Source organism: Dipodomys ordii, unplaced genomic scaffold, assembly GCF_000151885.1.
Source record: "Dipodomys ordii isolate 6190 unplaced genomic scaffold, Dord_2.0 Scaffold13, whole genome shotgun sequence".
In the NCBI taxonomy this organism is placed as follows: Eukaryota; Metazoa; Chordata; class Mammalia; order Rodentia; family Heteromyidae; genus Dipodomys; species Dipodomys ordii.
This window is the reverse complement of record NW_012267229.1, coordinates 10554908-10580128: the sequence shown is the minus strand read 5'-3', so window position 1 is coordinate 10580128 and position 25221 is coordinate 10554908. Positions and strand designations below refer to the sequence as shown.

Below are 25221 nucleotides of genomic sequence, written 5' to 3'. Positions count from 1 at the left end.
CTAGCCTTGAGCTGAAGAGCTGAGGGACAGCGCCCAGGCCCAGAGTTCAGGCCCCATGACCAGACCCCCCCCCCAAAAAAAAAGTTAGCTTCATATGAAATTCAAAACTTTCCACTTGAAACAAGGAGCTATTTTTATGTAATCATACTCTACAATTTGATTTTTAGGGGAACAGGGAGGGGTAACTCCTGTTCCACACCAAAACTTTACTTAAGTATGTGCCTATTTTCTTTTACACCTTACCTCATTTTCAGTCATGCAGTGGAAATGCAGATTTCTCCAATGTGCCACATAGGGTAACAGATAACGATAGTTGACAGGGTTACAGTACAGATGGACACTATCTGATTTAATCAATATAATCACATCTGCAAGATAAAATAAAATCAAAACACAAGAGTATTATTCAAAGGCTTTTTCCATTAAATGTTTTCTGCCAAAAAATTACTAAAATCATTAAAGGATGAGTATATATAGGCTCAGTGATAAAGTATTTGCCTGTATATGTAAGACCCTGGGTTCATCCACACCATCATAAAAAGCAAAACAAAAACCAAAATAAAATATTAAAACCACTTCAAAAACAATGTAACAAAACCTTAAACTAAAACTATTTAGTTAGTTAATGTGCTTCAAAATGACTATAGAACTGTCAGGTAGTGACAGTACGGGTTTATTATACCCTGTACAGTGTTCACATCACTGCCTTCTTGATAAGGTCAGTACAAAATTAGTCAAATAGGCTTCATATTCTGAAATAGTTGTGTTTTGCAAAGCCCATCACAGTCAAATCTGTAGTACTAAACTCAGTTGTGTACTTCAGTGCAGAGACAAATATTAGATAGAATCCATGGTTACGGGGGCAGGAAACACCACCAAGCAGGGTAGTGACTTTTCTTCCACAGACATCAGTGTTGAAAACTCTTGGCCACTGGCTCCAGATAACTGTGGGCCTAAACACTGTCAGTTTTTTGGAAGGGTTCCTGTAGGGCAATGAACTCTGTACACAGGAAAAGCTGGGAGGAAGGAAGTAGAAATGGAAGAAGCATCTATAAATATATCAGCACCTCACAGACTTAAGGAACAGCCATTAATATTGGTTGGTCATGTAAATAACATAAATCCCAAGGGTACAAATAAACCCAGGTAAACAGAAGGAGCTTGGAATGTGGCAGGAACAGTAAAGTAGCCAGAATATTAAAAAGAAAGCAGTCAGACTTCCAGAAGAAAATGAAGAAATAAGTTACTGGAGGTGAAAAAGTACACGGGGGAGGAGAGTATCTGATGCAGCAAGTTTAGCAATGCCAACACAGCAGTGCAGTGTGAAAGACCACACTGTATGAAAACACACTAAATCCCAGTAAACATTAACCCCAGCTGACCACATGTCTGGGTGGCCTAAAACAAAGCTCCATGATGATGGCCTTTTAAGCCATGCTGCTCTATACCTGGCTGGTCCAGAGTGTTCAGGAAACACACTAAGCACAGCTTTTCACTATGGACTCCTAAGGAAGTGCTAGAAAAGGCTATGCTCTAAACCAATCTCTCAGGACTGTGCTTCCTCCTCTTCCCTTCCCCCAACAGTCTGGTCCTAAATCAGTTGTAGATTATCTACTGAAGAGTAAAAGTGTGATATCACTGAAAGACTGAGGGTTTCTAGTATCAAACTCTAAACTGTAACTCAAAAAATTAGAAGCCAATAACAGAACACAACAGCCTTAGGCTAAACCTAACTAAGCATTCTCAGGTTCTCAAGACTGATGTCACCATGATTTGAATCTAAGTTTAACAGAATATAGAATCAGGTAAAAGAAAGAAGTACATAAGAATGAAATGAAAATATAAGATATTTTTGTGTCATTTTAATAAAAATCCCTAATGTTGGTCTCTTCCTTCCTCTATAGGAGCAAAATTTATCTGGTGATTTCAAGTTTCTAACTATTTGGATTTTAAAATAAGTTTATAATTTGGAGGGAAATGTTCATTTGCTAAACATCCTTTGAGCCAGGGAACAGTATAAATGTAAGTAAAAAAGCACCGCTGAGCTGGGTGCCAGTGGCTCACACCTATTACATAATTCTAGCTACTCAGGAAGCTGTGATCTAAGGATTGCAGTTCAAAGCCAGCCCGGGCAGGAAAGTCCGTGAGACTCTTATCTCTAATAAACCACCAGAAAACCAGAAGTGGTGCTATGGCTCAAGTGGTAGAGGGCATACCCTGAGCTGAAGAGCTGAGGGACAGTGTCCAGGCCCAGAGTTCAAGTACCACAACTGACTCCTCCCCCCCTCCCACCCACCCCCAAAAAGCACCTTTGGAAATTTAAACTATTTCCTTAATATCAGTGCCCTAATTCCCTTAGTCACCTTGTTTTCAGGGAAATATGTGGCTGGAACAAGATACCAAGCTGCTTTCTAAATTAGCAGAGGCTATGCAATATATAGGGAAAATTTTTAAATCAAAATCTGAAACCAAATTTGAAAATTTTAAGTTAATGGAACAATTTCAGTCACCTTTTTCTGTACTTCCTGATAAAATGGAAAGCTTCAATTAATTCATAAGGATAAACACTAAACTATTAAGGACACTACCACAGAAGAATTTTCATATACACTACAACAGGTTTTGTAAAACTAGTTATTGATAGTTTGGGTCAGATTCTTTGTCAACTGGATATGGTGGTGCCCCTCTAGAATCCCAGCACTAAAGATACTGAGGCAGGAAGATTGAGAGTTCAAGGCCAGCCTGGGGCTACACAATGAGAACATGTCTTAAAAAAAACAGATAATTTTGGGGGTGTACATTATGGGATGTTTAGCAACACCCCTAGCCTCTACCCATTAGATGCCAATAGCATCTGTGTTCAGCTATGGACATAAAAAAAAATGTCTTTAGACATTGCCAAATGTCTCCTGGGGGACAAATCTATCCCCAGCTGAGAACTATTATACTCCAGAAAGCTCATTTCACATCAGATATTTGGTTTTGCCTCCCCCAGCTGCCTCACAAGAGGCTGTCTGTGTCTTGTCCAGTTTTATTTGTCTGTTCCTGTGTTTTCTAACCCATCTGGCAGACAAGTCATGATGTTAAGTATGTAATATCAGAGATAGCTCCTGGGCAACAGCCCACAGCAGCAGCAACACAGGCAGAGTGTCTCAGAGCCAAGGAAAGAGGAATGCAACAGAAAGCCTGCATTGTTGCCATAAACATCATCATGAATTAAAGTCACACAAAAACAATTCCTAAAGTCAGCAAGACAAAGAGCCTTTGTTTCTCAACTGAAGATCCACATGAAGTCTTCCTTACAAGACAGCCTGCAGGCTCATCCTTGCCTCACAACTGACATTGCTTTCACTGGACACCAGTACATAATCTGAACCTGCATAAAAAACCAGTGAGCAATTAAAAGGAAAAAATAGTCCCTAGCCAAGGCTTTCTTCCCCAAAGCCAATTTACTCAGTTTAAAGTGTGTGCGTGCATGCATGCGTGCGTGTGTGCGTCTGTGTGTGTGTGTGTGTGTGTGTGTGTGTCTGATTTTACCTCCCTCCTCTAATCCTTAGATTTCAGTCTCATAAGTAGCTAGGATTACAGATGTGAGCCACCAGCACCTGGCCTCAGGAAATGTATTTTGAAAATTACTTCTTAGTAACTTCTTATGTAGCATTTGGACCATCAGAAAAGAAGAAATGCTTTTTTTTCACCATTAAAAAATTTTTGTAGCCAGGCACCGGTGGCTCATGCCTGTAATCGTAGCTACTCAGGAGGAATGAGCCTATAAGATTATAAATTCAATGTCAGCATTCAACAATAATAGTGAGACATACCCCCCCCACTCAAAAAGCAATAAGCAAGAATTTATTGGGGTTTTGGATTACTTTAAATCTGATCATATTTTTCCATTAAAATACCATGAAATAATGCTAATAGATCATGAAGTGTATTCTAATTGGTAAGGTACCTAGCAAGTGTAAAGTGCTGAGTTGAAATTCTAGTACAGGGAACTGAAGGAAAACATGAAATAAGGATTTAAAGGAATAAATCATGCTGTATGCTGGTGGTTTACACCTGTAATCCTAGCTATTCAGGAGGCTGAGATCTGAGGATTGCAATTGTAAGCTATCCTTGGCAGGAAAGTCTGTGAGGCTCTTATCTCCACTTAAACACCCCAAAAATCCAGAAGTAGAACTGTAGCTTACTGGTAAAGCACTAACCTTGAGCTCAAAAGTTCAGGGGCAATGCTCAGCCTCTGAGTTCAAGGATCTTGATCAATACACAAACACACACACACACACACACACACACACACACACACACACGAAAAAAGACTACACTCTTTTTTCAGTTTACCAGACTTACCATCTAAAACTTCTTCAGAAAATCCTGTTTTCTCAAAGTCACTGGTATTCTGATTATATAAACCAAACAGAAGATAATTTGCCAGTTCTCGGCAGCCTTCATTGTACCTGCTATCAATTCCTGCAAAGCAAAAAAAGGCTCTGATTAGCTGTCCTGTACTATGGGGTACAATGAGCCCCAATAATTTGCCCCTATTCAGCAAAATTATGATAGTCAAAGGCAGTGGCAGAGACTAGTTTTATGCTAGAAACTAAACTAAGCAACTCTCTTTGAAAGAAACAGGTCTCAATATCAGGTATTTTTATTTTGATCTCAAAACCTATTCAGGTGGGCTGGGAAGGTGGCTCAGTGGAAGAGCGCTTGCCTTGCATGCATGAGGCCCTGGGTTCGATTCCTCAGCACCACATAAGCAAAAAAGAAAAAAGCCGGAAGTGGCGCTGTGGCTCAAGTGGTAGAGCGCTAGCCTTGAGCTGAAGAGCTGAGGGACAGCGCCCAGGCCCAGAGTTCAGGCCCCACGACCCGACCAAAAAAAAAAAAACAAAACCTATTCAGGTGGGATGATCAAATAGCAATCATTATTGAAGTTACTCATTTCTATAATTCTTGAGAGCAAAAGGAACAAAAATTATGGTCTTACCTGGTTTGGTAAAAATTTTGCAATACTTTCAGTTACTCAGACTAAATAGTTACTAAATTTTGATCATTGTTACAGTGGCAACATAAAACTAACAGTCACAGATTGGTGTGGTGGTGTACACATATATTACAGAACTTGAGAGGCAGAAACAGAGAATTACTAGTTTGAGGCAAGCTTGGGTTACAGAGTGAGACCTTGTCTCAAAAAAGCAAAACAACAATAAAAACACACAAAAAAGAAAACAACTGAGTGGGATTGGAAACACTCATAACTCAACACGTGTCAGGAGGAAGGCCTCGCACTAAACTGGATGCAAGGGTATGGTGACATATGTGCCTATAAATGGCCTTTTCAAAGCTTTCCATCTAGAATGTCTGAGTCAGAGACAAAGAGAAAATTATACATTATTCACTAATTGCATTTCAATGCATCAAGAATACATACTACCTGTTTCTAGGTTTCTGTGGAGCTCTAATATGAGGGGTCTGGGTAAGACAGAAGTATCAAGAGTAGGAGGAAGATGCCTATATGAAGCTAAGAGGAAGGAGGTGGGGCAAAAGGAGCTCCAAGAATAGTAAGAATCCCATGTCCCACTGATCTCTCTCTTATCCACATTTATTAAAATAGCAACCAATTTCAGGGGAATGAAAGCTAGATGAACATTAATCCACTGTTTATTTTGCAATGATACTATTATTTTTTCATGAAAGTGATAGGAATTTTTTTAAAGCAAAAATATGCTCTGTGAGACAATTTAAAGGCAAGCTGTACTAGTGTTACAGCAGGTAGTTTAGCATTCCCTCCTGCCTATATTGGGGAGATCAAGAAAGGTGGTAAGCCGGGCGCTGGTGGCTCACGCCTATAATCCTAGCTACTCAGGAGGCTGAGATCTGAGGATCGCGGTTCAAAGCCAGCCCGGGCAGGAAAGACTGTGAGACTCCTATCTCCAATAAACCACCAAAAAACCGGAAGTGGCGCTGTAGCTCAAGTGGTAGAGCGCTCGCCTTAGCTGAAGAGCTGAGGGACAGAGCCCAGGCCCAGAGTTCAAGCCCCACGACTGACAAAAAAAAAAAAAGAAAGGTGGTAAGCCAGGTACTGGTGGCTCACATCTATCTGTAATCGTAGCCTCTCAGGAAGCTGAGATCTGAGGACTGCATTTCCATGCCAGCCTGGACAGAAAAATCCATGAGACTCCTTTTTTTTGGGGGGGGGGAGGTCCGGTCGTGGGGCTTGAACTCTAGGCCTGGGCACTGTCCCTCAGCTCTTCAGCTCAAGGCTAGCGCTCTACCACTTGAGCCACAGCACCACTTCCGGCTATTTTTTTTCTTTTTGCTTATATGGTACTCAGGAATCAAACCCAGGGCCTCATGCATACAAGGCAAGCGCTCTACTACTGAGCCACCTCCCCAGCCCCCCTGAGAGACTCTTATTTCCAATTAAATCACAGAAAAAGCTGGAAGTGGCACTATGCTCACAAGGTAGAGTGCTAGCCTTGAGAAAAAGGAGCTCAGGACAGTGCCCAGGTCCAGATTTCAAGCTTCAAACTAGCCAAAAAAAGGCAAGTGATGTAACTGTAACCCCTCTGTACATCACCTTTATGATAATAAAATGTTTTTTAAACCTCTATAATTCAAAAATAAGACCGAAACAAACAAAAAGGCAGATGAAGCCAGGTGCCACTGGCTCATACCTGTAACCCTAGCTACTTGAGGCTGACATCTGAGGAATGCAGTTCAAAGCCAGTCCAGGCAGGAAAGTCACACAGTCACACACACACACACACACACACACACGCGCGTGCGCGCTAGAAGTGGATCTTTGGCTCAAGTGGAAGAGCACTAGCCTTGTGCAAAAAAGCTCAGGGCCAGTGCCCAGGCCCTGAGTCCAAGCCCAAGGACAGGTTTAAAAAAAAAAAAAAAGCAAATGAGTCTTTGGATAGATCTAGGATGGTACTTTGTTGGCAGAACTCTGGTAACTAACAGATGGAGCTTATGTAGCAAATGGGCATTCTCTCATGCCTAGATTTGTCAAGACTCATTAGGATGAAATATGCCCATATTCCTTACAGAGATTGGTTAATCTCCAACTAGGATCCTGGTCATGGTTAAGAGTATCGTATCATCCTCATCCCCTGCATATTCACACCAGATAAGGGTTCCATTTTGCTAGATAAATATACCAGTTATCAAATGATACTATTATTTCTGTAAACAAGAAGCCAAGTACCATAGCCGTAAGTACCATCTTGTCAAAGTGCTCAAGTACTGACCTAGGATGCAGAGGATTCCATCAGGCTGAGACTTGCTGCTTTGGGTCAGGATGCTCTGAACCTGGCGGAGTCGACTGCCACTGTAACAAGAACAGAAAACAGTTCCTGAGTGCTAGCACAATCTGTGAGAAGAGCAGCAAGTCCTTAAAGGCATGAAAAGAAGGAAAACTTTGCTAGGAATAAAAATACATACTTGAAGAGTAGGAAGAGTTTCCTTCAATTTCTGGAAGAGATTATATACAAGTGGTCGGAGAACTAGGCCTGAACTACTGATATGAACTGGATGGCCAGTGACTCTGACTCAAAAGAGGAGGGAAGCCTAAGGCCCTTTCATATTCAATCTCAGAACAGGACTGAGACTTAGCAGCTGACTTTAAGAACTTCCAAAGACAACTTCTGATGATTTTTAAAAGAAACTTTCCACACTGATTTTCCCTAATGAGTTCTCATCAGTCTGTCTCAAAACCAAAGGCAATAAAACCTAAATGTTGGTATAAGGGCCTAAACAAAGCTAAATTCATCCCTGTGGCTACCCCTACCAAGAATGTCAGCAGAAAATATTTGTTTCCATTTCTGTATAGTTGTATTATTTCAGATTCTATTTGCTTCAAGGATATTCCTATGCTCACTCCAAAGCAAAGTGTAAGGTGTGATACTCCCAGACTTTAGTATCATTTCTAAAGACCCTAATTCTTTTCATATTCATAACCTCTCTCCTCAGCAGCTCTAAAAATGGATGACCAATTCTCTGCTCAAGATTGATCTGTCTTGGAAGTGGCTCTGTGGCTCAAGTAGTAGAGTGCTCGCTTTGAGCTGAAGAGTTCAGGAACAGCACCCAGGCCCAGAGTTCAGGCTCCATGACTGACCAAAAAAAAAAGAAAGAAAAAAAGAAAGTGGATTTTTGGGGCTGGGAAGGTGGCTTAGGGGTAGAGTGCTTGCCTTGCATGCATGAGGCCCTGTGTTTGATTCCTCAGCACCACATAAACAGAAAAAGCTGGAAGTGACCCTGTAGCTAAAGTGGTAGAGTGCAAGCCTTGAGTTGAAGAGCTGAGGGACAGCGCCCAGGCCTAGAGTTCAATCCCCACGACCACCACCACCAACAAAAAAAAATGTAAACAGGGAAACATCTGTGAGACATGCAGGACAAATCTAAATACCTATTTGTTGATATTAGTTTTTGATGTTATCCTGCTCATGGAAGTAGAATGCCCTCTTTTCTTAGCAATCACCTAAGTACTTAGAAATAGTCATGATGTCTATAATTTACAGAAAGATTTGATATAAAAGAGAAATAGTCCAAGCACTGGTGGTTCATCTCTATAACCTTAGCTACTCAATGGTTCCAAGCCAGCCCAGGCAGGAAAGTCCATGAGACTCTTATCTCCAATTAACCACCAAAAAGCTGAAAGTGGAAGAACACTAACCTTGAGCAGAAAAGCGCAGGGATAGCATGTAGGGCCTAAGTTCAAGCCCCAGGCCCAACACACACACACACACACACACACACACACACACACACACACACACAGAAAGTAAGAGAGACAGAAAGAGAAAGAAAGAGAGAGAGAAAGAGAAAGGGAGAAAGAAAGAAAAAAAAGAAAGGGAAAGAAAACACACACACACACACACACACACACACCCCAAAGAAAGTAAGAGAGACAGAAAGAGAAAGAAAGAGAGAGAGAGAGAAAGAGAAAGGGAGAAAGAAAGAAAAAAAAGAAAGGGAAAGAAAAAAAATCAAGCAAGAGAGAGAGAGAGAAGAGAGTAACAGCAAAAAAGATGAAGCATATGTTAACAGGTTAAAAATGACTGAATACAGCTGGTACTGGTGGCTAAAGCCTGTAATCCTAGCTTCTCAGGAGGCTGAGATCTGAGTATCACAGTTCAAAGCCAGCCCTGGCAGAAATGTCCCCATGATACTCTTATCTCCAATTAACCACTAAAAAACCCGTTAGTGGCACTGTGGCTCAAGTTGTAGAGCACTAGCCTTGAGTACAAAGCAGCTCAGAGTTCAAGCTCCACAACCAACAACAACAACAAAAAGACTGAATCCATGTAGTAGGCTTAATGGATACTTATTGGACTATTATTTGACCTTTTCTGTTTGATCTGAACATTTTCACAATAAAAATTTAAAACTAGAAGGAAGGAAAGGATCATTAAGGTATTAGAAGTACTTGACAGAAACAGTAAGACAATTAAGGAAAATAGGAAAACTTCCCCTGGAAAGTAATGCTACTTTTTCATCTTACAATCTTATAATTAGTCACTGCACTAGAAAGATTTCAACGAGTTGGTCCTTGGCCTGCTTCCTAATCCATCTAGACTGTATGCTGACAGGCTGCCAGGGTTACCAAGAGCTCTGGGGTTTTTCAAACTTAGAACCAACCAGTGACACAGCAGGAAAAGGTCATATGACCAAGAAATAAACAGTTCCCCCAGTACTGCAGTAGAAAGCCTAGACAATGCTGTAAACAGTAGTTTCCATAGATATCTTGGCAAATAAAGTCGGACAGAAAATACAAAAGACCTTTTTCTTTCCAGAATAAAGCATTTTCTTAGTGCTTATTTTTTGTTACTCAGAACAACAAAATTCAGTTCTATTTTTCCTTGTACACTTGCTTGCTCCCCAAATTTATGTGTTTTCCTTCCTAATACTGGAGGTTTGAACTCAGAAAGACACACTGTTAGGCAGGTACTCTACCACTTAAACCTTATCCACAGTTCTTTTTACATTAGTTATTGCCCAAATTTAATTTTTAACCAGATTACAGGGCACTATTTGTCACTGAACCATAAAACAGGTCACTTACCCAATTATTTATTTTAACTAAACACACACACACACACACACACACACAAAACATGGTAAGTGTAAAGAAAGCATAATTGCTCATATTCCCAGGATCCATTAGGAATTATTCAATTAACATCTGTGACGTATTTGCTTTTTTGGAGCATTTGTGCCTTTTGGAATTACACATGCAAAGTATTAACTTATTGTCAGTTTTCAAGAGGGAAAAAATAGAATAAAGATTTTAATCGACCTTCATCCCCAGAGGTCACCGTTGAGAGCATGTTTTGTTTAACTAGCTGTTTTTTTTTTAAAATAGAAACCACCAAACAAAAACATACACCTAACTGCAGCAGTAACATTGCCCTGGAGTTCACAGGTCAGGTCTACTTGAGCAGGGCTAGTACATTCTGGATACAAAATTCCACCTTTAGAAGTCATGTATTCTCAGCTGACCCAGTAATATAGCTTAAATCAAATATGCTGCTTTCATAGTATAATTTATTTCTGATTTTCTTTGAGTTTAGACCAAGTTTAGACATTATAGATAACAAGAAGGCAAAAACCTACCAAAAACAGAGGCAACATGCTCAGGGTCACAAGGCCAAGAAAAGATTAACAGGACCAGAACTCAAATGACCCACGATCTGTGGGCTCTGGACTTTGTTTCTGCTACACCTCACTAGCTTCCAGGCAGTAAAAACAGTTGCAGATAAACCTAAACCACTATCTAAATTGCTCTTATCTTCATTAATATATCTAACAGCAAACTCATTGCTGAATGCTTTTATACAAGTGCTACATAACCAGCCAGATTTTCTTATTTATAATTCATTCTGGTTCCCTGAAAATATAGAAAAATTTCTGGGAAAAGTGTACCTGTTTTTCTTCCATGATTCATGTTTTTTCAATCTTGAAAAGTAAACAAAGTATTCATATTATTCTTCATAGTGTATGCCTCCTATTTTGAATGCTTTATACAGTAAATCTTCACACTCATGTGATCCACATCACAGAAGACTGATGTGAACATTTTTGCATTCAGTAATAAAGTATGGGGAGCTGTCAAATGCTTATCATATTCAAGTTATCTGTCCGTTTTCTACTCAGTCACTGGGGGGGCAAGGGGTTCTCAATAGTTACATAGTATTTCATCGTATTTAAAAAGTTGTTTGGTCATATGTTGCAAATATTTTCTTCAATTCTCTCTCTATATATATATTATTTTTATTTTATTTGTTTATTTATTTTGCCAGTCCTAGGGATTGAACTCAGGGCCTGGGCACTGTCCCTGACTTCTTTTGTTCAAGGCTAGCACTCTACTACTTGAGCCACAGCTCTACTTCCCAATTTTCTATTTATGTGGCACTGAGGAATCGAGCCCAGGGCTTCATGCATGCTAGGCAAACACTATCACTAAACCATATTCCAAGCCCCCTCTAGATATATATATTTTTTTGTCAGTCATGGGGCTTGAACTCTGGGCTTTGGCCCGTTTCTGAGTTCTTCAGCTCAAGGCTAGCACTCTACAACTTGAGCCACAGCACCACTTCCGGTTTTTGAGTGGTTAATTGGTGATAGAAATCTCATGGATTTTTCTGCCCAGGCTGGCTTTGAACCATGATCCTTAAATCTCAACCTCCTGAGTAGCTAGGAATACAAGCATGTACTCCTGATATTGGTAAGACTCTTATCACCAATAAACTACCAAAAAGCCAGAAATGGAACTGTGGCTCAAGTAATAAGAGTTCTAGCCTTGAGCAAAAACACCTTAAGGATAGTGCCCAAGCTCTGAGTTAAAGCCCCAGGACAAGGAAAAAAAATACAAAAAAAAACACCTTTAAGGTTTGACAGAATTAAATGTCTCTTTAATTTTAAATCTTAGGGTTTTAATATTTTCCTTTTTACTTTATGTGACAGTGTAAAAAATTCACTTAGCTCTTTATTCCTCTAGAATGTTCTGAGAAGCAAGAACTTCCTTGTATTTTGTTACAAAATCATTCACTGATCCTTTTAGTAGAATGCCACTTGTAGAACATATTAAATTGCCATATGTAATTTTTTAAATCTCTATTTGACCCATATATATATGCTTGTAGAAACATGGAAATAACTATACAAAAAAAAAAAAAAAGCCGGGTGCCAGTGGCTTACACCTGTAATCCTAGCTACTCAGGAGGCTGAAATTTGAAGATCAAGGTTCAAAGCCAGCCCAGGGAAGGAAAGTCCATGAGACTCGTATCTCCAATTAACCACCAGAAAACCGCAAGTGGTGCTGTGGCTCAAGTGATAGAGCTCTTACCTTGAGGTGAAGAGTTCAGAGACAGTGCCCAGGCCCAGAGTTCAAGCCCCACGACCGCCAAAAAAAAAAAAACAAAAAAAAAAAAACAGGCTGGATACAATGGTGATGAATGCCTGTAATCCTAGCTAATCAGGATGTGGCAACATGAAAGATAGAGGTTTCAGGCCAGCGCAGATAAAAATTCCAAGATAACCCATTTCAATCAATAAAAGCAGGGCATAGTTGGTCTTACACATTCTTTACTGGGTTTGTTCCTGATCATTTTATTTTTGTTACCATTTTGAATATAACGTTGAGACTATTACAGTTTTCAAAGTGTGCATGCGTGCGTATGTGCGTGCGTGCGTGTGTGTGTGTGTGTGTCCTGAGGCCTGAACTCGGTCTGGGCACTGTCCCTGAACATTTTTGCTCACAACTAGTGCTCTACCACTTGATCCACGACTCCACTTCCAGCTTTTGCTGGTTAATTAAAAATAAAAGTCTCACTACCCAGGCTGGCTTCGAACTGTGAAAGGAGGTAAGAATTGAACCTGGGAGACCAATTAACAATCTATCGCAATAAGCCAGGTAATATATGATTATTTCTTTGGTTTATCTTGTTAGCTAGAACTTTATCACACTTACATCAAAAATGTGTGACAATTTTAAGCAGGTGTTTGGGGGTGCATCTATCTACTGGTCCGTTAGTTCATTAATACATTTCCTAATAATAAGCCATTTTTGTAGTTCTGGGCCAAACCCTACTTGTACATGAAACCGTTTTATCTTATTATAGTTCTAAACTCAATATTCCATTGTCTTATTTAATATTTTTGGCATTTGTAATTCTCCTTTCCTCATCAAACATCAGCAGTCTGCCAACCTTAGAGAATGAGTAGGATGCTTCCTGAGATATATACTCCCCTTGGCATGCTTCCCATCTCTACTCCTAATAGTATAACATACCCTGTACTTGTTCCCAGCCAGTGTCCCAAGTTACTGTTGATTGGACAGTTGGACAAGTCAAGTCAATTGAAATTCTTTTCAGGGACATCTTTTTAATGGTGGAAGAGAAATAGCTTCCAGGATCATGATTCAGAGAGAACATGGTTTGGAGCTAAGATAGTCATGACTTGTTTATAAGAAGAAATGCATCCAGGTAGTGAGCAACAGAAATGACAGACAGCAGAGAAGGAGGCAACTTTCAGACAGCAGAGTCTTCACTCCAATGGCTGAGGTCTCTGTTCCTTACAGCAATTTCTACAATTTTTAATTCCCTACTATCCTGCTAGCCAAGTAAGCCAACACATTCCATTCTTTACTTAAATTCTTGAGTTGAATCTTTGTAATTTGCAATAGAATTATTCTTAAAAAATCAATTCCAAGAAATGTTTAGAAGTTGAAGCATACTGATGTCTACTACTTACTCTGAAATGCATTAAAAAATAAAAGAGCCAGGCACCAGTGGCTCACACCTATAAACTTACTCACTCAGGAGGATGAGATCTGAGGATTGTGGCTCAAAGTCAATCTGGGCAAAGTCCCTGAGACTCTTATCTCCAATTAATCACCACAAATCTGGAAGTAGAACTGTATTCAAGTCTAGAGCTCTAGCCATGTTATTTTTTTTCCTAATAATATGTTGGTGGAACAGTAGGAATAATAAAAGCCATATCAGCATTAATTAAACAAAGCTCATTGTAGGACTGTTATAGGTTTAAGAAACTGGCCCTGAGGGCTGGGAAGGTGGCTCAGTGGTAGAGTGCTTGCCTTGCAATGCATGAGGCCCTGGGTTTGATTCCCCAGCACCACATAAGCAAAAAGAAAAAAGCCGGAAGTGGCGCTGTGGCTCAAGTGGTAGAGCGCTAGTCTTGAGCTGAAGAGCTGAAGGACAGCGCCCAGGCCCAGAGTTCAGGCCCCACAACCGGACCCAAAAAAAAGAAAGAAAGAAAGAAACTGGTCCTGAATGAAACCAGCAATTATTCTCTTTGCAAAAGTAGACACTTTAAGAAAAGGCAAAGACATTGAATGACAAGGCAATAAATGCTATTTTCCACAGATGTCTGATAGAATAGTGACCTATGGTTAAAAAAAAAAAAAAGAAAGTCATTGTTGCTTTGGTGATGGCCAATAGATGGTTAGCCACTAATCAAGCTGAAGGTCACTAAGCACACAGATGACTGAAAAACATGCTGATATAATTTACCTATTTAATATTATCCTAGTACTTTCCTGCAGCCATTATTAATCCAAGACAATATATCTCTCATGACTCACAGCTACCTTCCTGGGGTAGAAACAGTTGTCAAATCCATATCCAATCTTCCCATCTTATTAATAACACTCTGATTTAATTTGGGGCAGCAATAGACACAGATCTTTTCAAGAGGTGACTACATATACAGATGTTTATCTTGCAGGAGTTTCCAGGAAAGATCTTTTAAAGGGAACTAAGAGGAATATTCCTTTCTCCCACTAACCCCCCCTTTTTTGGGGGCTGGTGCTGGGCCTTGAACTTAGGGCTTCACTCTCAGTTGGCTTTTTCTCTCAAGACTGGTGCTCTATCACTTGAGCCACAACTCCACTTCTTGCTTTTTGCTGGTTAAATAGAGTCTCATGTACTTTTCTGCCTGGGCTGGCTTCAAACCACAATCCTTAGATCTCAGTCTCAGTAGCTAGAATTATAGGTGTGAGCCACTAGCACCTTACTGCTTTCTTTCCCCTTCCTACTGAGTAGATATGATAGTTATGCATCCATTTTGTGGAAAACAACTGCTCTTTTTGTTTTTTGCTTTGGTCAGTCATGGGGCTTGAACTCTGAGCATGGGTGCTGTCACCCAGCTCTTCAGCTCAAGGTGAGAGCCCTACCACTTGAGCTACAGTGCCACTTCCAGTTTTCTGGTGGTTAATTGGAGGTAAGAGTCTCACAGACTTTCCTGCCGGGACTGGCTTTGAACCGCAATCCTCAGATCTCAGCCTCCTGCGTAGCTAGGATTACAGGCATGCCCAGCAACACTTGCTCTTTAAAGATAGCAAAATATAAGCACCAAAGAGGCCTGGTTCTTTGATAACTTTATAACAGTTGGCCTGCCCTCCTCTAGATAGATACCTTTTGCAAGAGAGAATAAATTCTGAAATTAAAGCATTTTGGCAAGGTTTCCTTTAAGCAAAAGCTACCAGCTATAGTTCATTATTGTTAGGCCCCCTTTTAAAAATGGTTTAGGGGCTTGGAAGGTGGCTCAGTGGTAAAGCGCTTGCCTTGCATGCCTGAGGCCCTGGGTTCGATTCCTTAGCACCACATAAGCAAAAAGAAAAAAGCCAGAAATGGCGCTGTGGCTCAAGTGGTAGAGAGCTAGCCTTGAGCTGAAGAGCTGAGGGACAGTGCCCCGGCCCAGAGTTCAGGCCCCACGACTGGACCCCCCCAAAAAAATGGTTTAGACTCATACCCATTTGCAATTGATATTTATATCTATCTATCTATATGTACATATGTACACACATATATTTCATTAATTCCAGTATACATGTGGCACTCTACAAACTAAATCCAAGAACATCAAAAATGTTAAACACCATAAATGGAAAGTGATACTTAGAAATCTGTTCACTATATTCCAGTATAATAATTTGTTTTTCCATTTTCTGCCTTTTATTCACTTTCTAAGAGGCTTCTTTCACACAATCTGCTCACTGTAAAGTCAGTTTTCCAAGTCTTTATTCAGAAAGCATCCACAGTTAACCTTCCCTCACTTTAGCTATTACAAGCATGCTCAATCTAAATACATTGCAGAACTCTGGGTTGGAGCCTGAAATAGATAAAGACATGTGGGAACACTAAGCAATTCAAATAAAGTCTCGAATGCTAAACTCCAAGCAACCAAAAGTTTACTAAATTAACTAAAGCATTATACCAATCTTAACTAGTTTTGATAAATAATCTATGCTTGTACGTAAAATGTAAGGAAGCCACATGAAGGGCACGTAGGAATACTTAATACCATATTTGCAACTCATTTTCAAGTCTAGATTTCAAAATAAAAATTATTATAAATAAGCTGCCTTTTCTTCAAACTAGGGTTTAAAATCACAAGTATCAGTTTTAAGCACTCATGTTGTAAACCCTGTTTTTTTTGTTTTTTCAAATTCCAGAGCAAAAACAATAGTTTACACTGTGTAACATACAAGGCAAGCCATTTCTCACCATTCACTCCTCCTTTTCATTAATGTTCTAATAGAACACTAGAGAAGAGCCCTAAAGTTAGGACACACTGTCAAGATATCGTGCATGGTGTCATAATAGTCACTGAAAAAGAGTGAGCCCACAGTACACCGTCATCCCAGACACAGGTAAAGACAAAATATCCAGACCTCTACCTCTGGGCTAGAAATAAGAACACAAAAGCCTAACTGTACCTAACGCTTTTTTCTTCTGTTAAAACCACAATAAACCTCCCTGGCCAACATCCAAGCAAGTATATAACAGGCTGAAATTTTCAGACATTCCAAGACACAATAGTACTTTGCATTTTGGGTTTTCTTGAGGCAGGGATTATCCACACTGCAACTATATTTTTATTTCTGTAGATCTGTAAACCCCAAAGAGAAACATGAATATTTTGGTGAGTAGTCAGTAATCACCAAGAGATAACTGACTTCTATGAGGCTTTAATTAAAATGCTCTCAGTTCAGCATCACTATCATTAACCACTTTGTCACCACCCAGTTCACAGCTGGGATGCTTCATTCTACAAACACCCATGAAATTTAACATAGTCCACAGTTTCACCTTGCAATTATTCTTTATTCATTCAATAAATAATTAGTACAAGGAGTGTTTCATAACAGCTATCAATAGCAGTTAATACTTAATGAATATTGATCATGTGCCAGACGCTGATCTAAGTACCAGGAGGAAGCAATGTGGGAACTGGCAACTAAAACTGATCCCACCAGGTGCTGGCGGCTCTCACCCATAATCCTAGCTACTCAGGAGGCTGAGATCTAAAGATCAAGGTTCAAAGCCAGCCTGGAGAGGAAAGGCTCTGATGTAAGACTCTCCAACTAACCACCTAAAAACCTGAAGTGGAGCTGTGGCTCAAAGTGATAGAGTACCAGCCTTGAGCCAAGAAAAAAAAGCCTCAGAGACAGTGCCCAGACCCTGAGTTCAAGCCCCATATCCAACAACAACAACAACAAAAAAAAAACACAGGAAAACAAAATACCTGGTCCCATCCAAGCCTGGAGTGATGGTTCATACTTTTAATCCCAGCCTTTGGAAGGCTGAGGAAGGAGGAGGATCATGAGCTGAACTGAGGCCACCCAGCTCTACATATCAATTCATAGTAAGTTCCAGGCCAGCCTGTGCTACAATGAGAGCCTGCCTTCTCCTCCCAACTCACGCAAAAAAAAAAAAGGGGGGGGAGTGTCCATCATTCAGGGTTAACACAAGTGCCTTATAAATTTCTTCACCCCACATCAACGTGATATACAGGAGCCCCACACAAACCTCTTAATCATATTATTTTTCAAAGCATGGGATGTTAAAATTTGAGACCTTGTACATATGAAATCTTCTCCATTTTTCCTCATACTTGCCTGAAAACCGCCTTTAGTTGGATTCAGAATTCTGAGTGGAAATTTTTTTTTTTGAAGTCTTGGGGCTTGAACTCAGAGCCTGGGCACTGTGCCAGAGCCTCTTTGTGCTCAAGGCTAGCGCTCTACCACTTGAAATACAGCACCACTTCCAGCTTTTTCTGAGTAGTTTAGTGGGGATAAAGAGTCTCACAGACTTTTTTGCCTGGACTGGCTTTGAACTGCAATCCTCAGATCTCAGCCTCCTGAGTAGCTAGGATTACAGGTGCGAGTCACCAGCACCCAGCTACATTTTCATTCTTTTTTTTGCCGGTCATGGGGCTAGAACTCTGGGTGCTGTCCCTCAGTTCTTCAGTTCAAAGCTAGGGCTCTAGCACTTGAGCTACAGTGCAATTTCCAGCTTTTTCTGTTTATGTGGTACTAAGGAATCAAACCCAGAGCCTCATACATACCAGGCAAGCACTGTACCACTGAGCCACCTTCCCAGTCCCTACGTTTACTTCTTAGGGCACTGGCTGCTCCATTATCTTCTGGCTTCCAATCCTGGTGGAATCTAATGATTTCTCACTCTACATATGTGATTTGTAATTAAGGAAAAATATATAATTTAGTTATTTACAACTTATTTCTTGTAAATGAAAATATAGTTTCAGTGTGTACTGAATCACAATTCAAAGCCAGCCTGGGCAGGAAGTCCGTGAGACTCTTATCTCCAATTAACCACCAGAAAACCAGAAGTACTGCTGTGGCTCAAGTGGTAGAGAGCTACCTTTGAGCTGAAAAACAGCGGCAGCGCCCAGGCCTAGGTCCTCCCTTAGTTACTCCCTCTCCACATCCAAGGTAGTTAACACAGCTATAAACAAGCATACAACTGTGCTCACTGGGTCTTTCCTTAAATTTATTTTTTTTCCTTAAATTTATAATAATACTAACTGGACTCCTGGTGCTGCCTGACAATCCTAAAACATTTCTTTACCCAACTCAGTCTCCTGGATGAATTTTACACCTTTCTTTTCAAACTTCCAACATCTCACTTCCCCACTCTTCATTTTTAGCTAAAGATCTTCCTTATTTACCTGAGGATATAGTAATAATTAGAAGACAGCTTCATTTTCTCTTACCACAAAACTGCCAATGTATCAGCATTTGGGCCCACAAAATCTTCCACTGATAAACTGTCCATATTGTACTTAACCTATCTTGAGGACAATGTATCATTTGGGTACTGGGTCCCATTTCCTTTTACCTATTTAAAGGACATCACTTGTGGAAGGGTCTCTTCTCGAAACTATCCATTTTCCACTCTGCTGCATCATTTCAATCAATTTTAAAGCATGCTAAAATATCTGCTCACTAAACACAAAAAGAATTGCCTTAACATTTCACAATCTTTCAGTTATAGCCCAATTATTCTGCTCCCTCTTGTAAGTTCTTGAAAGGACACACACTATAAGTATCTATACTCTTCAATTCTCTCATTTTCTCTTGAACCCCCTGCACCAAAACTGGTCTTGTCAAGGTCACCAATGACTTCCACATTATCAATCTAATAGTTCGCCATTAGTCCATAGCAAACTATCAACAGTATCATTTGGCTTTTTAAGACTGTCCTTGATTTTTTGCCTACATCATAGGAAACTTCTTACTCAGAATTTAGAAGACATTGCTACATTGTCTTTTCTGGAACCTTTTTACTCTTATTGTACACATGCTACCCCAGGATTTAGAAATTAGTTTTTGTTGTTGTTTTCTTTATGTATTCACTCCCTGAATACCAAGTTATATAGCTTTAAATACAAAGCTAGGAGTCATCAGATGATAGATGGTTCCAGCCCCAGTTTGTCTCCTGGATGCTATATAACCTTCTATCCAATATCTCCGTTTGGATATGAGCCTGACCCAAACTGAACTTTATTCTCTGTTCCAGTGGTCCAAACACCAGTAACCTAGAAGAGATCTAAGCAGAATATGATAGATGGTTCCAGCCCCAGTTTGTCTCCTGGACTCTATATAACCTTCTATCCAATATCTCCGTTTGGATATGAGCCTGACCCAAACTGAACTTTATTCTCTGTTCCAGTGGTCCAAACACCAGTAACCTAGAAGAGATCTAAGCAGAATACGCCTCCTTAATCTCCTATTCCTTAGTTCTAGTTCATCCTTAGTAGTTATTTCTCACTATGTTGTATTTATTGTATTTGTCTCTTTTCACTTATAAACATAGCTCTTTGAGAGCAGGGGACTATCTTGTTCATCAAATCTAAAGACCTAATACCGTGCATATTGAATTGCTTGTTGAAAAGAGGTAGTTTAAACTCTTAAACAAATCCCAAGCAGCAATGGACCCTTCAATAGAAAAAATATTTGAGCTGGGTGCTGGTGGCTCACACATGTAACCCTAGCTACTCAGGAGACTGAGATTTGAGGATCACGGTTGGAAGCCAGTCCGGAAGAAAGTCCATGAGACTCTTATCTCCAATAAACTACTCAGAAAAGTCCAGAAGTGCTGCTGTGGGTCAAGTGGTAGAGTGCTAGCCTTGAGCCAAAGAAGCTCAGGGACAGCACCCAGGCACTGAGTTCAAGCTCCAGAGGACCAGCACCAAAAAGAAAAAAAAAAGCAGGAAAGTTTTCAGATTCCTTAGTGCCAGTCTATTTAGGCTATGTTATACTTTGGTAATAATTCCAAAATCCCAGAGGCATTTCAGTTCAGGATCATTCTTACTCTGAGCCCCAGACTGATGGAGTAGCCACCATCTGGAGCAGCAACAGCCATCAAAACATAAGAAAATAGAGTGACAAATTATATACCTGAAGCTTTTATCACCAAGGGGTTACACATTCCTATACACATTTCACTGACCAAAAGCAACTTGCATAGCCATAGACAACTTCAAAGCAAGAAACTATGGTTCTACTCTGTACTCAAGAGACAGATACCAACATTATCTGATAGACAGCACTGATGACTATCATACCCTTGAAAAGGCACCTCCAATTCTGAGCAATAATATTTTAACTCTTGATCTCCATTCCCATCTGTGAAAATGAACTAACTCCCTTGTAGAAAAGAACCTTGCACTTACAAGGTACTATGGGTCTTTAGGAATGTAACTTCACCAGTTAAGCCTGCTTCTTTCATCACTCAGTTGTGAGAGTAGCAGAGAAGCCAATATGGGTGACTGGAAGGTGCTTAGCCAAACCTATTAGCAATGTTCAACGTCAAAAGTAAGGGAAAGGCTAGGTACCAGTGGCTCATGCCTGTAATCCTATACTACATAGGAATCTGAAATCTGAAGGATCAGTTTGAAGCCAGTGAAAAGCAAAATGCTGGGCTGGAGGCATAGCTCAAGTAGAAGTGTCTGCCATGAACAAGTAAGATGAATGAAAGAGGCCCCAGTATTTAGGGAGGGAAAAAAAGGCAAGGGACAGGCTTAAATTGCATGTTCAGTTATACAGAGGTGAGAAAAGGAGGGGGAAACTTCACCGAATTTCCTTTATCAAAGGTATAGAAAAAGCCAGGCACCAATGATTCATACCTATAATCCTAGCTACTGAGGAGACGAGATCTGAGGATCGCAGTTTGAAGCCAGCCCGCAGAAAAGTCTGTGAGATTCTTATCGCCAATGAACTACTTAGAAAAAAACAGAAATTGTGCCGTGGCTCAAGTGGTAGAGTACTAGCCTTGAGCAAAAGAAGCTCAAGGACTGAGACAAGGCCCAGAGTTGAAGCCCCAGGACTGGCAAAAAGTACAGAAAAGAACAGCTAGGTCTTGGTGTTACTCTCACCATACTTACCTGTTTGTTTGGGTTTTTTTGCCAGTCACGGGGCCTGAACTCTGGGCCTGGGCACCGTCCCTCAACTCTTCAGCTCAAGGCTAGCACTCTACTACTTGAGCCACAGTGCCACTTCTGGCTTTTTCTGCTTATGTGGTGCTGAGGAATAAAACCCAGGGCCTCATGCATGCAAGGCAAGCACTCTACCACTAAGCCACCTTCCTAGCCCCACCATACTTATCTGAAGCCTAAGTTTTACTTAAACTATTTGATGGAAAATTCAGAATTTGGGTATGACTAAAAGCCATCATAACATCCTTTTAATATAAACACTGCCTTAAAAAAAAAGCAGCTGGGCACTGATGGCTCATATTTGTAATGGTAGCTACTCAGGAAGCTGAGACCTGAGCATTGCTGTTCAAAGACAGCCTAGGCAAGAAAGTCTGTGAGACTCATCTCCAAAAAATCAGAAGTGGCTCAAGTGGTAGAATATGTTTTGTTTTTTTTTTTTGGGTCCGGTCATGGGGCCTAAACTCTGGGCCTGGGCACTATCCCTCAGCTCTTCAGCTCAAGGCTAGCACTCTACCACTTGAGCCACAGCACCACTTCAGCTTTTTTCTTTTTTGCTTATGTGGTGCTGAGGAATCGAACCCAGGGCCTCACGCATGCAAGGCAAGCGCTCTATCACTGAGCCACCTTCCCAGCCCTAGAATATGAGTTTTGGGCAAAAAGCTCAGGGATAGCTCCCAGGATTGGGACAATTAAAAAAAAAAAGCCCTCCTTTGTTAACACAAACAAGTAACCCAGCAGTTATTTTCTAGACAGAGTTATGTTTTATAGATTTTATACTTTTTTTGTCAGTTGTGGGGCTTGAACGCTGGGCCTGGACACTGTCCCTCACTCTTCAGCTCAAGGCCAGCACTCTACTGCTTGATCTACAGCGCCACTTCCTGTTTTTCAGTGGTTTGGAGATAGTCTCACCGACTTTCCTGCCCAGGTTGGCTTTGAACAGTGAACCTCAGATCTCAGCCTCCTGAGTAACTAGGATTACAGGCGTGAGCCACCGGCACCCAGCGTAAGATTTTATACTTTTATATTTGTATTTTCACACACACACAAAAACTCACCATGATATTCCTGAGCTAAGGTTTGCGATACAACCCAGAACTACAGAACCTGCCTACTATGGGCAAGGTTCTGCATTCGGTCTCCAGGGACAGGGACACACACACACACACACACACACACACACACACTTCCTGAGCGCACACACACACACACACACACACACACACACACACACACACACTTCCTGAGCTGGAGACTGTCTGGAACTAAACTCCAAGTTTACAGAGAGCTTAGATTTAATGGATGGCTGCTCCTAGTTCTTTTTTTTTTTTTTTGGTCCGAAATTGGACTAGAACTTGGTATGTGATACTTTTGCTCATTGGCTGGTGCTCTCCCACATGAACCATGTCTCCAACTCCTCCAAGTTCTAAAGTATCCTGTACAATTTGTGTGTGTGTGTGTGTGTGTGTGTGTGTGTGTGTACACCAAGGATTAATTAAACTCAAGGCCTCAAGCTCTTACTCAACTTGCTTCCCCACTGCTTGTGCTCTACCACTTGAGACACAGAATTATCCAGTTCCCTAGACAATTTCTATGAAACAGTCAAACACTTACAAGCAGTGAAACTATCTGGCAGAAGCATTGGATGACTGGAGGTTACTAAAAACAATTAAATAATTGATACTGGAAAGCCCAGAAGGAATGCCACAAAGCAGGGGAGAGTTCACACAGTGTCAAATTAGTAGAAAATTAGCAGAAAATACATTATTTCATTGGAGTCTAGCACTAATTCTCCCACCTTGATTTTGTTTAGCTGTTTTTAATTTTGTTTGTTTTTTCCCCCCACTTTGAGACACAGAGTGTCTTGCAATGTGGCCTAGACTGGCTCAATCCTCTTCTGCCTTATCGTCCCGGAATTACAGGTGTGTCCTGATACCATCTTTTATTCTCTTAAACTCTTCCATTCTTTATTCATTCTACAAACATGTATTCGTTTTCAGTGTGTGCAAAGGAATGGAAGGAAAAGAGGGTCAGAATTCTAAGAATGAGTTCTTGTTCTGCATAAATTCCATCTAGTAAAAACAAACAACACACACAAACACAAGGCTGTGGATGTAGCCAAGTGGTGGAGTGCTTGCCTAGCATTTACAAGGCCCCGGGGTCCATCCCCAGTAGGGCAAAAAGGAAAAAATCCCACCAAGCCTTAAGTACCATAACAAGAATATGGGAAAGCCATTCTAGCATATAAATTGACGGCCTCTTTTCAAGGGAACAATACAATACCACACTTGCTTTGCTGAGTGGCTAAAATAAAGAAAAAGCAACCACGCAAACAAAGTGCTCTTCTGGTTTAATAGCAGTTTAGCAGTACTACCAAAGCTCAATGCCCACTCTTCTTCCCTCTAAAAGGTCTCAGCTGCAACCTTTCCATCATTCCAACCTCCACACTTCCCTAAGTGCCCCATGCCAGCTCAGTCACAAACAATGCCCAGACCAGCAAGGTCAATTCCAAAGACAGAGAGCAGAAATCGGAAACAGATTTTCCTATCTCAACAAGGGAAGAGGGGACTCTCTCCCCAAAACCAATACCAGATACCCTCCCAATACCAGACACCCTCCCATGCCAAGTCACCCCAGGAGGGCTCTCTGTCTCTTTCTGCATCCGCCTCTTTCACAGCTTCTGGACCTCTCTTCTTTATCCTCCAGTTAGTTTTTCCTTCCTGCGACCCTAATGACCTTCACCTCCCCCAACCTGAGTTCCCCGTTGTGGAGTGAGGGGAGGGGGGCGTCGCCAAGCAGTCTAGGGTAGGGGACGGTGGGGAAAAGCGAAATTAGGGATGTGATGTGTGTGTGTGTAGGGTCGAGAGGGATTTTAGAGGAGACGCTATCAAGGGCAAAGACTCCAGACAACTACAATAATGGGGTTTCCTACGTGAGTCGTTTCTGAGAGAGACGCCTTTGGGGTCCTACACAGGGGAAGCCCATTGTGTGAGGGAAGGGACAGTCTCCAGAGGTAGCTGTTTTAGGGTGACTATCAGCAGGCGAAGGCAAGTGAGCTATCCCCTGGGAAGCCGCTGTGGGCTCCTGTGGGGTGGGGGGAAACGTCCCACGGAGGGAGGACTGTCACAATGGGGGGGGGGGCTCTTCACAAGGAGCCGTGTGGGGTTGTCTACACCCGAGCGGTGGAAGGGCCTCTACAGAGGGCGCCGTTCCTGGGAAAACGTTCCTCCAGGAGCCGTTTAAAGAATCGTCCGCCAGGAAGCCATGTCGGGCCACGCCCTGCGGCGTCCGCGGGACCCCGACAGCCCGCATCCCCCACCGCCTAGTCAAGCCGTTCCTCTGGGGCCTCGACCCCGCGTACCTGACGAAAGACGACCCGCGGCCGGAGCTGCCGGGGAGCCGCGCGCGGGGCGACCCCAGCCGGTGCGAAGTGTACACGTCCATGGCGGCGGG

The 25221-nt window shown here is 41.4% G+C and overlaps 1 protein-coding gene across 1 annotated transcript in view; it reads right to left on the bottom strand.

Annotated features, from left to right (window-relative positions):
* LOC105981452 (chromosome unknown open reading frame, human C20orf194) overlaps positions 1-25212 on the bottom strand; it is a 120595-nt gene extending 95383 nt beyond the window's left edge. Inside the window, exons 1-4 of the mRNA XM_013010641.1 lie at positions 25130-25212; positions 7260-7339; positions 4354-4473; positions 244-368 (exon numbers count right to left, since the gene is read on the bottom strand). Of these exons, the coding sequence (XP_012866095.1) occupies positions 244-368; positions 4354-4473; positions 7260-7339; positions 25130-25212 (408 nt within the window). The remainder of the gene's footprint in view (positions 1-243; positions 369-4353; positions 4474-7259; positions 7340-25129) is intronic.
* Between the last annotated feature and the right edge of the window lie 9 nt (positions 25213-25221).